We start from the raw sequence: 16,482 nt of genomic DNA on the forward strand, positions 1-16,482 counted from the left end.
AGTCCATGGCTGATAATGAGCGCAGTCCGTGGCTGATAGTGAGCCCAGTCCGTGGCTGATAACGATTCCAGTCGGTGGCTGATAGTGAGCCCAATCGGTGGCTGATAACGAGCCCAGTCGGTGACTGATAATGAGCGCAGTCCGTGGCTGATAGTGAGCCCAGTCGGTGGCTGATAACGAGCCCAGTTCGTGGCTGATAATGAGCGCAGTCCGTGGCTGATAGTGAGCCCAGTCAGTGGCTGATAGTGAGACCAGTCAGTGGCTGATAACGAGCCCAGTTGTTGGTTGATAACGAGCCCAGTCAGTGTCTGATAATGAGCGCAGTCCGTGGCTGATAGTGAGCCCAGTCAGTGGCTGATAGTGAGCCCAGTCGGTGGCTGATAACGAGCCCAGTCCGTGGCTGATAATGAGCGCAGTCCGTGGCTGATAGTGAGCCCAGTCAGTGGCTTATAACGAACCCAGTCGGTGGCTGATAACGATTCCAGTCAGTGGCTGATAGTGAGCCCAGTCAGTGGCTGATAGTGAGCCCAATCGGTGGCTGATAACGAGCGCAGTCCGTGGCTGATAGTGAGCCCAGTCAGTGGCTGATAGTGAGCCCAGTCGGTGGCTGATAACGAGCCCAGTCCGTGGCTGATAATGAGCGCAGTCCGTGGCTGATAGTGAGCCCAGTCAGTGGCTTATAACGAGCCCAGTCGGTGGCTGATAACGATTCCAGTCAGTGGCTGATAGTGAGCCCAGTCAGTGGCTGATAACGAGCCCAGTCGGTGGCTGATAACGATTCCAGTCAGTGGCTGATAGTGAGCCCAGTCAGTGGCTGATAACGAGCCCAGTCGGTGGCTGATAACGAGCCCAGTCAGTGTCTGATAATGAGCGCAGTCCGTGGCTGATAGTGAGCGCAGTCCGTGGCTGATAGTGAGCCCAGTCGGTGGCTGATAACGAGCCCAGTTCGTGGCTGATAATGAGCGCAGTCCGTGGCTGATAGTGAGCCCAGTCAGTGGCTGATAGTGAGACCAGTCAGTGGCTGATAACGAGCCCAGTTGTTGGTTGATAACGAGCCCAGTCAGTGTCTGATAATGAGCGCAGTCCGTGGCTGATAGTGAGCCCAGTCAGTGGCTGATAGTGAGCCCAGTCGGTGGCTGATAACGAGCCCAGTCCGTGGCTGATAATGAGCGCAGTCCGTGGCTGATAGTGAGCCCAGTCAGTGGCTTATAACGAGCCCAGTCGGTGGCTGATAACGATTCCAGTCAGTGGCTGATAACGAGCCCAGTCGGTGGCTGATAACGATTCCAGTCAGTGGCTGATAGTGAGCCCAGTCAGTGGCTGATAACGAGCCCAGTCGGTGGCTGATAACGATTCCAGTCAGTGGCTGATAACGAGCCCAGTCGGTGGCTGATAACGAGCCCAGTCAGTGTCTGATAATGAGCGCAGTCCGTGGCTGATAGTGAGCGCAGTCCGTGGCTGATAACGAGCCCAGTCCGTGGCTGATAATGAGCGCAGTCCGTGGCTGCTATAGGGTTATGTCTGGATTGCGCGGTGCTGCCTCTTCCACACTTGGGGGTGTCTCTTTCATGCTTCTTCCTTCCTGGGGAAGTTGCTGTCTCTTCCTCCCTGACAGCAGCAGTCTCACTGTTCTCTCCGTTATCGTTGCTAGGTCTCTCCTTTGTTGGCCATGACTGTCACCTTGGACTTCCAGGAATGTCTCACAGACTCTCCCCACACAAGGTAAGGCGAGGTCCTGGGGCGTGCGGTGCTCAGGGCCATGTCCATGCAATGCTGAAGCACAGAGTGGTGCTGAGGTATGAGGCTCTTGGTGCCTCCATCCTCCCAGCCTTAGTAGCGCTGCTCAGGGCTGTTACTTGTGGTGCTTCAGGCTACCCATTGTTCATCTCTTCTCACTGATGAGGGGCTTAGGCTTTTTGCTTGGGGCTGGCATATGAGGGGTTAATGTGCGGCTCTGTGTATAAGGTGCGCTCGGATACCCCCCCAGTGTCACCGCTCTGATTCAGGAAGTGAGAAGAGGAAACCACAGATGTCACAGAGCAGAAGCTTATCTGCATAAAAACTATTCACTTCTGACAATATTACTGGGGAAGGCAAGAGCCAAGTTATCAAGCCCAATCCCCCATAACTGTAGCTACCCCTCCAGGATGGCACAAAGCTCTCATCAGATTTCACAGTACAGGCTGCATACATTCGACCTGATGAGGCTGCTGTACTCACTGTGACATTCCCCTGATATAAATGAGCTCATCTCATCAATCTGCCGCCCAACTGGACTGACTGCTCCTCAATGTCCCTGTCATGCGTTTACCGAGAGGAGCCAGAAGAACGCAGCGTCTGTTTCTCCTACTCCGGTGCTGATTAGAAGCACTTCACCTTTGCATTAAACGGTGCAGGTTTATTTTAGTAGTGCAGGGGTTAATCTGCTCAGTTGAGAGCTCCAGGAAGCTTTCCTGCACTAAGGCTCTCAGCTGTCCTGTAACAGTTAGTCACCCGCGGGGATGTCACGGCGGTAACCCTGTCCGTGGCCCTGGGTGCCCATGTAAAAGGGGGAAAGTCTTTAAAGGGATTTGGCGAATAAAGTCTACTGTTTGTGACTCCACCTGTGGTATTCGGTCAGGGTGACCGACGCTGCTTTAAGGGGTCCGCTGGGGTGATGTTATGGCAGCTAGATGGTATAACTTCCCACAGGTGAAGTATGTCCCCAGGGCTCCCGGTGTGTAGATGGAAGATGATGAATGGCGCAGTAAAGAACGAGGACACAGGTTTGGAGTCTCTTTACCTGGTTTACTGAAGACTTCATGCAGCCACAGTCCAGGGCACCAGATCACAGGGCAGGCAGGGTCCGGGGCACCAGATCACAGGGCAGGCAGGGTCCGGGGCACCAGATCACAGGGCAGGCAGGGTCCGGGGCACCAGATCACAGGGCTGGCAGGGTCCGGGGCACCAGATCACAGGGCAGGCAGGGTCCGGGGCACCAGATCACAGGGCAAGCAGGGTCCGGGGCACCAGATCACAGGGCAGGCAGGGTCCGGGGCACCAGATCACAGGGCAGGCAGGGTCCGGGGCACCAGATCACAGGGCAGGCAGGGTCCGGGGCACCAGATCACAGGGCAGGCAGGGTCCGGGGCACCAGATCACAGGGCTGGCAGGGTCCGGGGCACCAGATCACAGGGCAGGCAGGGTCCGGGGCACCAGATCACAGGGCAGGCAGGGTCCGGGGCACCAGATCACAGGGCAGGCATGGTCCGGGGCACCAGATCACAGGGCAGGCATGGTCCGGGGCACCAGATCACAGGGCAGGCAGGGTCCGGGGCACCAGAACACAGGGCAGGCAGGGTCCGGGGCACCAGATCACAGGGCAGGCAGGGTCCGGGGCACCAGATCACAGGACAGGCAGGGTCCGGGGCACCAGATCACAGGGCAGGCAGGGTCCGGGGCACCAGATCACAGGGCAGGCAGGGTCCGGGGCACCAGATCACAGGGCAGGCAGGGTCCGGGGCACCAGATCACAGGGCAGGCAGGGTCCAGCCGGCTTGGAGGCAAGTTAGGAGTCCCCTTATCCAGGTGGAGGTCAAAGCCTTCTTCTAGCGCTTATGCTGCATAGCTGGAGGTTGTTGTTGGTTGTTGTTGGAAAAGATGTTTTGTGGATTTATCTGTGACTGTTCCGAGATTTTGAGTGTGTGATAAGTCCCTTTCTTCTCCTACTTTTATTTTACCCCATCCTCCACTTCCTGGTGCATTCCTCTCTTATATGTGTGAGTATATTTGTATGATTGGTATTTTCCTTTATGCCTGTTCGTATTACCTTGTTACGGTACCCTACTACTTCCCTCTTCTCTGAGTGGGGGAAGGGTACAGACTGAGGGCAGATTCAAGAGCTAAGGCAAGGTACATGTTCTGGGTGTCTTCACCATCAGAAATAATTCAGGAAACAGGGTGAGCTATGGCACCCCTAGTGTTAGGGACAGGGAAGGAGCCCCCCGGTCCCGGGTCACATGACAACAGAGTCGTGACTGTCCCTCCTCTCTGTTGATGATTCTCTGCCCAATAGCAATAATGTGAGATTTAATAAAGCAGAATTTTTAATCAAATTAACAAGTAATAAAATTATAGTGCCAACAAGACTCCTTGTTTTAGAGCGAAAAGGTCACTTGATGTAAGGACCCAGTTATTGGGACAAAACCTAATAGAGAGAAGGATCTGTCTTCAACAACAGAGTTATCCCAAGAACAACAGTATACCGCTCTGGCAAAAATGAAGAGACCACTGCAAAATGTTGTCTGTGTGATTCTTCTCTTTATAGGTATATTTTTGAGTAAAATGTAAATTGTTCTTTTATTCTATAAACTACTGACCACATGTCTCCGAAGTTCCAAGCAATACATTTTGTATTTGTTTTCTGAAAATGAGAAATGGTCAAAATAACAAAAAAATGCATTGTAGACCTCAAATAATGCAGAAAAACAGGTTCATAATCATTTAGAAACAACAATACTAATGTTTTACCTCAGGAAGAGTTCAGAAATTAATATATTGTGGAATAACCATGATTGTTAATCCCAGCTTTCCTGCGTCTCGGCAGCTTTCCACCAGTCTCTCACACGGCTCCTGGGTGACCTTATGCCACTCCTGGTACAATAACGTAATCAGTTCTTTGATGGCTTGTGGCATCTTCCTCCTGATTACATTCCAGAGGTTTTCAGTGGGGTTCAGGTCTGGAGATTGGGCGGCCATGACGGATTTGATGTGATGGTCCTTCATCCACACCTTGATTGACCTAGCTGTGTGGCATGGCGTATGGTCCTGCTGGAAAAACCAGTCCTCAGAGTTGGGGAACATTGCCTGAGCAGAAGGAATCAACTGTTTTTCCAGGATAACCTTGTATGCGGCTTGATTTATTCGTCTTTCGCAAAGAACAACCTGCCCAATTCCAGCCTTGCTGAAGCCTCCCCAGATCAACACCTGGTCGTCTAATGGTTAGACGGAGACCTGGAGAGGCGTACAAGCCATAGTGTCCTGCATCCACTGTGAAATTTGGTGGAGGATTGGTGATGATCTAGGGATGCTTCAGCAAGGCTGGAATTGGGCAGGTTGTTCTTTGCGAAAGACGTATGAATCAAACCGGGTATATAGGATCCTGCTGCAAATAAAACCACCACAGGCTGATGGGTGGAGTGCTCAGTCAGGGAGCCTACGTACAAACATCTCCTGGGCTGACTGCTCTTCAGTGTCCCTCCTACTTGCTGCCCACCCAGCCGGTCTGACAGCTCCTCAGTGTCCCTCGTCTTTGCTCATGATTCTCTTCCCACCTAGCCAGGCTGACCGCACCTCAGTGTCTCCACTCCTTGCTGATTAATCTCTATCCACCCACCGAGGCTGACCACTCCTCAGTGGACCTCCTCCCTGCTTATGAATCTCCACTTGTCTTGACATTTCCTCTTCATCTATGACTAAGTCACAGTCCACTGACAGCTCCTTCTTACTTTCTGCTGTATCTCCACCCACCAAACTTAGCCGGATACTTCTTAGTGACTGTGAAGATCTGAGGTTGTGGGTTGTAATAATCAGCTAGGCAGGTTAACGATGCAACTATTTTTTTGTATAAATCAGTTTTATTGGTCACAGCAATAAAGAATAAAGGTAAATAATACAAACTAGTAAATCCGTGCAATGATAGGCAGTGGTTACAAGTCAATCAAGTGAAACATTGTTACAACATTTAAGTCTTATAATTTAACTTTCTGGTTAATAATGTTGTTGGTTATCTCGAGATTATGAAGTGTTAACAATAAAAAAAACAGTAGGGATAGTTGGTAGCCATTAATAAATATCTGTGTAATCATTTGAAAGTACAATATACATTCAAACTGGGTATGAGGAAGACAAACAAAGAAAGTAAGATAAGGGAAAGAAACAGAGGCGTAGCTAGAGCTTTTGCCGCCCGGGGCTGATCCCGAGTTTGGCGCCCCCCCCCCCCCCCAGCTCAATACACACAAAGGTTACCAAAAATGGTTTTCCTGTTTTGTAGAACTTAAACTGGGCCTAATGGTGTCACCCCCACATGCCACACCTGTGACTTAATACCACCACACCATGACCAGGCCACAGTGACCGAATAATACTACATACAAGGGACAAATACCACAACACCATTTCCAGACCACATATTACCACCACATAGTGACTGAATACTACAATACTGATCAGTAATAAAAAAAAACCACAATACTATCACCATAAGTGCCAGTATTCACAGGAGATCTGTACTTAGTATGCAGTGTGTGTAGAGGTAATACAGAGATCACTGGTGACATTGTACACAGGACCTCTATATAGTATACAGTGTATAGTGTCAGTGTATAGGTAACACTGACTCACCAGTGACGTCTCTAGGTGAAGTCCTTCATCTTTCATCCAGCACAGACCGCCATCATTCCTTCCAGCCAGGACTCGTTTCTGCAGGAAATAACACAGTTATCTCGAGCTCCGCTTGCAGAACACATTACTTAATTTTTCACAACTTCTACATTACATCACATGAAGAAAAAAAGGTGATCACTCTGCACAGTAACAGGACCGCCCCCCCATTTAAAACAGTATACTCAAAAAATAAAATAAATACATCACTGCAGTAATAATATCCCTTAATTAGCCCCGTTTCTCATTCCTGGCTCCAGCCATATGTTCTCGCATCCTGCCCTCATGAGTATCCATTCTACCCCATATGATCTCCCCATCCTGCCCCACCAGCCTCCATCGTATCCGTCCTGCCCCATGATCCAATCCTGCCCCGTGTCTCCAATCATGCCCCGTATCTACATTCTGCCCATGCCTCAAGTCCTGCCCCCAGTGTGTCCAGCATATTACCCCCATGTTGTCCAGCAATCTGCCCCAGTGTGTCCAGCATATTACCCCCATGTTGTCCAGCAATCTGCCCCAGTGTGTCCAGCATATTACCCCCAGTGTGTCCAGCAATCTGCCCCAGTATGTCCAGCATATTACCCCCAGTGTGTCCAGCAATCTGCCCTCAGTGTGTCCAGCAATCTGCCCCAGTGTCCAGCCTTTCCCCAGTGTGTCCAGCAGTCTGCCCCAGTGTGTCCAGCATATTACCCCCAGTGTCCAGCATTGCCCCAGTGTGTCCAGTATATTACCCCCAGTGTGTCCAGCAATCTGCCCCAGTGTCCAGCATTGCCCCAGTGTGTCCAGAAGTCTGCCCCAGTGTGTCCAGAAGTCTGCCCCAGGGTCTCCAGCATTGCCTCAATGTGTCCAGAAATCTGCTCCAGGGTCTCCAGTATTGCCCCAGTGTGTCCAGCAATCTGCCCCAGGGTCTCCTGTATTGCCCCAGTGTGTCCAGCATTCTGCCCCATGGTCTCCAGTATTGCCCCGGTGTGTCCAGCAATCTGCCCCATGGTCTCCAGTATTGCCCCAGTATGTCCAGAAGTCTGCCCCAGGGTCTCCAGCATTGCCTCAATGTGTCCTGAAATCTGCCCCATGGTCTCCAGTATTCAGTGTGTCCAGCATTCTGCCCCATAGTCTCCTGTACTGCCCCAGTGTGTCCAGCATTCTGCCCCATGGTCTCCAGTATTGCCCCAGTGTGTCCAGCAATCTGCCCCATGGTCTCCTGTATTGCCCCAGTGTGTCCAGCATTCTGCCCCATGGTCTCCAGTATTGCCCCGGTGTGTCCAGCAATCTGCCCCATGGTCTCCAGTATTGCCCCAGTATGTCCAGCATTCTGCCCCATGGTCTCCAGTATTGCCCCAGTGTGTCCAGCATTCTGCCCCATGGTCTCCAGTATTGCCCCAGTGTGTCCAGCATTCTGCCCCATGGTCTCCAGTATTGCCCCAGTGTGTCCAGCATTCTGCCCCATGGTCTCCAGTATTGCCCCAGTGTGTCCAGCAATCTGCCCCATAGTCTCCTGTATTGCCCCAGTGTGTCCAGCAATCTGCCCCATGGTCTCCTGTATTGCCCCAGTGTGTCCAGCAATCTGCCCCATGGTCTCCTGTATTGCCCCAGTGTGTCCAGCAATCTGCCCCATAGTCTCCTGTATTGCCCCAGTGTGTCCAGCAATCTGCCCCATGGTCTCCTGTATTGCCCCAGTGTGTCCAGCATTCTGCCCCATGGTCTCCAGTATTGCCCCAGTGTGTCCAGCATTCTGCCCCATGGTCTCCAGTATTGCCCCAGTGTGTCCAGCATTCTGCCCCATGGTCTCCAGTATTGCCCCAGTGTGTCCAGCAATCTGCCCCATAGTCTCCTGTATTGCCCCAGTGTGTCCAGCAATCTGCCCCATGGTCTCCTGTATTGCCCCAGTGTGTCCAGCAATCTGACCCATGGTCTCCTGTATTGCCCCAGTGTGTCCAGCAATCTGCCCCATAGTCTCCTGTATTGCCCCAGTGTGTCCAGCAATCTGCCCCATGGTCTCCTGTATTGCCCCAGTGTGTCCAGCAATCTGCCCCATGGTCTCCAGCATTGCCCCAGCCCCAGACAGTCAGACATAAAGAAAAAAAAAAAAAAAGTAAAATCCTCACCTCTCCCGTTCCCAGCGCAGGTCCGGTGCAGTCAGCGTCTCTCCGGCTCTGCGACGCTCAGGACAGAGAGGCAGAGCGGCGCGCACAGTAGTGACGTCATCGCGCCCTCTGCTCTGAGACGTCGCAGAGACAGAGGAGGCTGAAGCCGCAGGAACCAGGAGAGGTGAGTATTAGAGCGGGGGGCGGGACCCGGGGGTGGGGGGAGCTGGCCCTGGTCGTGGCGGCGGACGGCGCCGCACGAAGATTTAAAGGGGCGTCTTTTTTTTTTTTTTTATAATCTTCTTCTCCTGCAGCGCCGGCCGCCCCCAGCATTGTGCCGCCCGGGGCGGACCGCCCCCCCCGCACCCCCCTTCCTACGCCACTGGAAAGAAAGGGGGGTAGAAAGAAGAGGAGAGGGATGGATGGGGGTATGGGGAATGCGGGGAAGGAGTGTGACTGCCATCCCGCTCTGGCGGCCTGGGCGCAGGCCGAGAAACGGCCCGGGAGTACACAAAAATGAGCTACATAATGCGTCAAGTTCTGGAAATCCAGAGATCTAGTTCAGGGGTTTCCCTAAAAGCGATCCAGGGAGCCCATGTGCTGTAGGTTTTTTCTGCGTTACCTGGGGACTGATTTATCAGCTGCTCCATTCTATAGATGTTATTAAGTTCTGCCACAAATTCCGCACGGGAAGGAAATTTTTCTTGTTTCCAAAAACGAGGGATTAGATTTCTGACTGCGGTAAGAAAGTGTCTGAGGATGCCCCTCTTGAACCGAGATATCGACAAGTCACACAAAGACAACAATGCTATACTTGGTGAAGGTTGGATCTGTGTGATAGACAACCTGTTATGAAGTTCAAAGACAGCCAACCACAAATCCCTTATGGGGGGGCAGTCCCACCAGATATGCATGTAGGAGCCTATTTCCTTTAAGCATCTCCAACACGTGTCAGGGGTCGTGGGGAACACCGCATGCACCATGGCGGGGTATCTATACCATCTTGCTAGAATCTTATAGCTCCTCTCCTGTGATATCGCGCATAATGACGATCTGGATGAGAAGAGAAGAATTTTTCCCCTATCTTCGGATGACAAGGGCCTTCCCAGATCGCCCTCCCATTTCGAGAAAAACATTGGCCAACCCTGCAGCGGAGCCCTCCCCTCTTGGAAGATTTTATATAGCAGCGAGACAGTATGATCCGGGGGGCTTGTTGACATGCAAAGCATCTCAAAGGAAGTTAGCGGCCTGCTGATATTGGTTTGTTTAGAAATTGTGTGGATATAACTTTTTAGTTGTTCATAGAAGAACCAATCAACAAAGTGTGATTCCTCCTCTGGGAATAATTCCCAAAGGGACTTCATCCCGGTTTCCTTTAAATAGTCGTGGATAGGGTTGAGCGACCTTGACCTTTTTAGAGTCGAGTCGTGTTTCGCGAAACCCAACTATCTGAGAAGTCGAGTCGAGTGGAATCGGCCGATTATCGCGAAAAGTCGGGTATCGCCCGAAACACGAAACCCAATGCAAGTCAATGGGGGAGCATAGTCGGCAGTGAGTGGAGGCCAGGAAAACACCTACACTGCCCATTTTAATGGCAAAAACATCCATTCTTGTTAAAGAAGCTTGTCAATCGTAATTTACCTTATAATAATAGTAAGGCATTGGAAATTGGGGGTCATTTGGCTAAAGTTGTGGGGGGTAGGGCTGGTTCAAGTAATTAGTGGGCCCAGTAAATCTGGACCACGTCACGGCAGTGGAGCAGGGAGAGGTAAGTATTTCAACTTTGCAAGTGCTGTGATCCTGAGCAAGCAGGGGGGCCCATTCGTTGGCATTGGCACTGGCACAGGGCCCCTCAAAGTACAGCGGTGTGTTTGCACGGCGGGGGCGCCTCCCACCGGCAGCAACACTTTTGCGTACTATGAGAGGCCCTGTGCCAGTGACGTCGCCAACTAGTATTCCTCCCCCCACCTGATGAAGGAACCTGCACTTTCATCTGCACCTTCCTCTTTGTCCCCGTGTAAGGTGGTATGGTATGCGGGAAGGGGGACCTGACTTTCAGCAGGGTCACAATCTTGCTGTGTAGCGTGCACGGGGAATTTTGCGTTATGGGTCAATGTACCAGCAGACTCATCTATCACTGGCTGGGCAATGGGCAGGATGAGGAGGAAACACAGATATAGGCCCAAAGAATAAAGTGGGCTAAATGCAGTTCAAAATTGGTAACACAGGACTAACCAGGGGGCATTGCAGTGGAGGACAACTGGAATGAGAGGCTGACACAAAGAGTAGGCCCAAATCAGTAAGTAGTCGAAATGCAGTTCAAAATTGGCAACCGTAGTAAACAGGCGGCACAGCTTTGTTTAGTGGAGGAGAACAGCAAGGAGTGGCAGACACCGATAGTAGGCCCCAACCCAACTAGTAGGCCAAATGCAGTCTAACATTAACAACTACTTAATGAGAGCCTGAAAATGGAATTTCAGGACAGGAAACCAGGAGAACAGCAAGGAGCGGCAGACACTGTTAGTAGGCCCCAAACCAACTAGTACGCCAAATGCAGTTGTTCCATTTAACCACTATTTAACAAGAGCCTGAAGATAGAAGCTCAGGAAAGGCAACCTGGAGAACACCTTGGAGTGGAACACACTGTCTCTACACCCCATACCCAATTTGTAGGCCTAATGCAGTGTAGTTTCCAACAACTACTAAACAAGAGCATTAAGATCGAAGCATTGGCGAGGAAACCTGGGGAACACCTTGGAGTGGAACACACCATCTCTCTACACCCCATACCCATTTTGTAGGCCTAATGCAGCGTAGTTTCCAACAACTACTAAACGAGAGCATTAAGATCGAAGCAATGGCGAGGAAACCTGGGGAACACCTTGGAGTGGAACACACCATCTCTCTACACCCCATACACAATTTGTAGGCCTAATGCAGTGTAGTTTCCAACAACTACTAAACGAGAGCATTAAGATCGAAGCAATGTGGACGAAACCTGGGGAACACCTTGGAGTGCAACACACCATCTCTCTACACCCCATACCCAATTTGTAGGCCTAATGCAGCGTAGTTTCCAACAACTACTAAACAAGAGCATTAAGATCGAAGCAATGGCGAGGAAACCTGGGGAACACCTTGGAGTGGAACTCACCATCTCTCTACACCCCATACCCAATTTGTAGGCCTAATGCAGTGTAGTTTCCAACAACTACTAAACGAGAGCATTAAGATCGAAGCAATGGCGAGGAAACCTGGGGAACACCTTGGAGTGGAACACACCATCTCTCTACACCCCATACCCAATTTGTAGGCCTAATGCAGTGTAGTTTTCTACAACTACTAAACGAGAGTCGGAAGACCGAAGCAATGTGGACGAAACCTGGGGCACACCTTGGGGCGGCAGACACCGTTAGTAGGCCCTACCAAAGTTGTACCCCAAATGCAGTTTTAAAATTCCTAGAGGCTGAAAACAAGACTATTGACGCTCAGCTTTTTTCAAAGGAACACAGCTGAATTGAGTGGCGCAGACAGACACAGGTAGTAGGCCTTAAACCAAAAATTGTGGCTCACTGCAGCTTAAAAAAGGTTACAGGGGTACACAGGCAGCATTGCTCTGGGCAGTGGAGGACAATTTCAATAGTGGACCGCAGACAGACTTTGTACGCCTACTATTAAAAAAAGGATGCTCTATGCAATAAAAAATAGGTTCCAGGGGTACACGGGCAGCAGTGGTCTGGTCAGTGTAGGAGTAGTAGAAAGAAGGGACCGCAGACAGGCTTCGAAGGCCTAATATAACAAAATAGGGCTGTTGGCAATTTAAAATTGCTTCCAGGGGTACACGGGCAGCAATGGTCTGGTCAGTGTAGTAGTAGTAGAAAGAAGGGACCGCAGACAGGCTTCGAAGGCCTAACATAACAAAATAGGGCTGTTGGCAATATAAAATTGGTTCCAGGGGTACACGGGCAGCAGTAGAATGGTCAGTGGAGGCCTAGTGGAAGGAGGGACCGCAGACAGGCTTCGAAGGCCTAACATAAAAAATTGGGCTGTAGGCAATTTAAAATTGGTTCCAGGGGTACACGGGCAGCAGTAGAATGGTCAGTGGAGGCCTAGTGGAAGGAGGGACCGCAGACAGGCTTCGAAGGCCTAACATAAAAAATTGGGCTGTAGGCAATTTAAAATTGGTTCCAGGGGTACACGGGCAGCAGTAGAATGGTCAGTGGAGGCCTAGTGGAAGGAGGGACCGCAGACAGGCTTCGAAGGCCTAACATAAAAAAATTGGGCTGGCTGTAGGCAATTTAAATTTGGTTCCAGGGGTACACGGGCAGCAATGGTCTGGTCAGTGTAGTAGTAGTAGAAAGAAGGGACCGCAGACAGGCTTCGAAGGCCTAACATAACAAAATAGGGCTGTTGGCAATTTAAAATTGGTTCCAGGGGTACACGGGCAGCAGTAGAATGGTCAGTGGAGGCTTAGTGGAAGGAGGGACCGCAGACAGGCTTCGAAGGCCTAACATAAAAAATTGGGCTGTAGGCAATTTAAAATTGGTTCCAGGGGTACACGGGCAGCAGTAGAATGGTCAGTGGAGGCCTAGTGGAAGGAGGGACCGCAGACAGGCTTCGAAGGCCTAACATAAAAAATTGGGCTGTAGGCAATTTAAAATTGGTTCCAGGGGTACACGGGCAGCAGTAGAATGGTCAGTGGAGGCCTAGTGGAAGGAGGGACCGCAGACAGGCTTCGAAGGCCTAACATAAAAAAAATTGGGCTGGCTGTAGGCAATTTAAATTTGGTTCCAGGGGTACACGGGCAGCAATGGTCTGGTCAGTGTAGTAGTAGTAGAAAGAAGGGACCGCAGACAGGCTTCGAAGGCCTAACATAACAAAATAGGGCTGTTGGCAATTTAAAATTGGTTCCAGGGGTACACGGGCAGCAGTAGAATGGTCAGTGGAGGCCTAGTGGAAGGAGGGACCGCAGACAGGCTTCGAAGGCCTAACATAAAAAAATAGGGCTGTTGGCAATTTAAAATTGGTTCCAGGGGTACACGGGCAGCAGTGGTCTGGTGGGTGGAGGTCTAGTGGAAGGAGGGACCGCAGACAGGCTTCGAAGGCCTAACATAATAAAATTGGACAGGCTGTAGGCACTTTATAATTAGTTCCAGGAGTACACGGGCAGCAGTAGACAGGTCAGTGTAGTAGTAATTGAAAGAAAGGGCCGCAGACAGGCTTCGAAGGCCTAACATAATAAAATGGGCTGGCTGTAGGCAATTTAAAATTGGTTCCAGGGGTAGACGGGCAGCAGTGGTCTGGTCAGCGGAGGCCGATTGTAATGAGTGTCTGCCAGTTAGTAGTCCGAAACAATAAATAAATGTGAATGTCTCGCATTAAAACAAAACGAAAACACTAAAGGGTGCAATCATTAGGTTCAGGGGTGGGATCCTCTGCGTAGTTTCAGACCTACTAATTTAGTGCAAAGTATTTACTGTGGTAAATAGAGGACACTGCCCCTGACTATGTTAAGTACCATCATACATGTCAACACAATGGTATTGTCAGTGGCAGGAATGGAAGGATGTCAGCGCATAGACTAAACATTGGTGGAAGTGTGAGACATAACTGTGGAAGTGGTAGAGCAATGTTTGACCTGGGGTTGGGTGAACTCTCTTGTGGCCGGCGGTACAGGCCCAGGGCCCCTCATGTTACAACAGTGTGTCTGACGTTGGGTGCGCACCACCACCGCCAGAGACACTTTATTGTACTATGAGGGACCCAGTGGCAGTGCCGTCGACCAAAAGCGGGCACACCCACCTCTTCAGACAAACAGCACTCTCACGGGTGCTTGCGCCAAGTCGCGATACCACGGCCCCGTGTGGGGAGTTTGGCCATTTAGGGAGGTGTAAACATGTCGTATGATGGACAATCAGCTGCAGCAAATTAGACATTCGAAAAGTAATTCACAGTAGTCCACACGCAAGAGCTTTTCGTAGGAAAGCTAGGTGTCTGCCGGGCAAGGTGGGGCAAAAGAATTCGAAATCCAGTTGTGGTTCATTTTAATGAATGTTAGATCATCAACATTTTGTGTAGCCAGACGAGTCCTTTTTTCGGTCAGTATTGAACCTGCAGCACTGAATACTCTTTCTGATAGGACACTAGCTGCCGGGCAAGCAAGCTCCTGCAATGCATATTCGGCCAATTCTGGCCAGGTGTCTAATTTGGATGCCCAGTAATCAAATGGGAATGACGGTTGAGGGAGAACATCGATAAGGGATGAAAAATAGTTAGTAACCATACTGGACAAATGTTGTCTCCTGTCACTTTGAATTGATGCTGCAGTACCTGTCCTGTCTGCGGTCATAGCAAAATCACTCCACAACCTGGTCAGAAAACCCCTCTGTCCAACGCCACTTCTGATGTGTGCACCCCTAACACTCCTGGTCTGCTGCCCCCTGGAGCTCGTGTGAGAACGATCACGTGCGCTGTGTGCTGGGAATGCCTGAAGCAAACGGTCAACAAGAGTTGATTGTTTGGTTGCTAATATTAGTTCCAAGTTCTCATGTGGCATAATATTTTGCAATTTGCCTTTATAGCGAGGATCAAGGAGGCAGGCCAACCAGTAATCGTCATCGTTCATCATTTTAGTAATGCGTGTGTCCCTTTTGAGGATATGTAAGGCATAATCCGCCATGTGGGCCAAAGTTCCAGTTGTCAAATCTACGGTTGTGATTGGTTGAGGGGCAGTTTCAGGCAAATCTACGTCACTTGTGTCCCTCAAAAAACCAGAACCCGGCCTTGCCACGCAACCAATTTCCAGTGCCCCCGGGAAAGCTTCCTCATTAAAAATATACTCATCCCCATCATCCTCCTCGTCCTCCACCTCCTCTTCGCCTGCTACCTCGTCCTGTACACTGCCCTGACCAGACAATGGCTGACTGTCATCAAGGCTTTCCTCTTCCTCTGGTGCAGACGCCTGATCCTTTATGTGCGTCAAACTTTGCATCAGCAGACGCATTAGGGGGATGCTCATGCTTATTATGGCGTTGTCTGCACTAACCAGCCGTGTGCATTCCTCAAAACACTGAAGGACTTGACACATGTCTTGAATCTTCGACCACTGCACACCTGACAACTCCATGTCTGCCATCCTACTGCCTGCCCGTGTATGTGTATCCTCCCACAAAAACATAACAGCCCGCCTCTGTTCGCACAGTCTCTGAAGCATGTGCAGTGTTGAGTTCCACCTTGTTGCAACGTCTATGATTAGGCGATGCTGGGGAAGGTTCAAAGAACGCTGATAGGTCTGCATACGGCTGGAGTGTACAGGCGAACGTCGGATATGTGAGCAAAGTCCACGCACTTTGAGGAGCAGGTCGGAGAACCCAGGATAAGTTTTCAATAAGCACTGCACCACCAGGTTTAAGGTGTGAGCCAGGCAAGGAATGTGTTTCAGTTGGGAAAGGGAGATGGCAGCCATGAAATTCCTTCCATTATCACTCACTACCTTGCCTGCCTCAAGATCTACTGTGCCCAGCCACGACTGCGTTTCTTGTTGCAAGAACTCGAACAGAACTTCCGCGGTGTCTGTTGTCACCCAAACACATCATAGCCAATACAGCCTGCTGACGCTTGCCAGTAGCTGGCCCATAATGGGACAACTGGTGTGCAACAGTTCAGCTGCCGATGGAGTGGTTGGCCGACTGCGGTCTGTGGAAGAGCTGTCGCTTCTGCAGGAGGACGAGGAGGAGGGGGTGCGAACGCCTACAGCCAACTGTTTCCTAGACCGTGGGCTAGGCACAAGTGTCCCGAAATTGATGTCCCCTGTGGACCCTGCATCCACCACATTCACCCAGTGTGCCGTGATGGACACGTAACGTCCCTGGCCATGCCTACTGGTCCATGCATCTGTAGTCAGGTGCACCTTTGTACTCACAGATTGCCTGAGTGCATGGACGATGCGCTGTTTAACATGCTGGTGCAGGGCTGG

General features: G+C 50.8%; 1 protein-coding gene across 2 annotated transcripts in view; it reads left to right on the forward strand.

The window, feature by feature from the left end:
- The first annotated feature begins 1,603 nt into the window (after positions 1–1,603).
- The window catches only part of ACAP1 (ArfGAP with coiled-coil, ankyrin repeat and PH domains 1), a 268,373-nt gene continuing 253,494 nt past the window's right edge, over positions 1,604–16,482 (forward strand). For both annotated transcript variants that reach the window (XM_069767645.1, XM_069767646.1), the window contains exon 1: positions 1,604–1,722. In XM_069767645.1, the coding sequence (XP_069623746.1) occupies positions 1,670–1,722 (53 nt within the window). In that variant the 5' untranslated portion in view covers positions 1,604–1,669. The remainder of the gene's footprint in view (positions 1,723–16,482) is intronic.

Source organism: Ranitomeya imitator, chromosome 4 (genome assembly GCF_032444005.1).
Source record: "Ranitomeya imitator isolate aRanImi1 chromosome 4, aRanImi1.pri, whole genome shotgun sequence".
In the NCBI taxonomy this organism is placed as follows: Eukaryota; Metazoa; Chordata; class Amphibia; order Anura; family Dendrobatidae; genus Ranitomeya; species Ranitomeya imitator.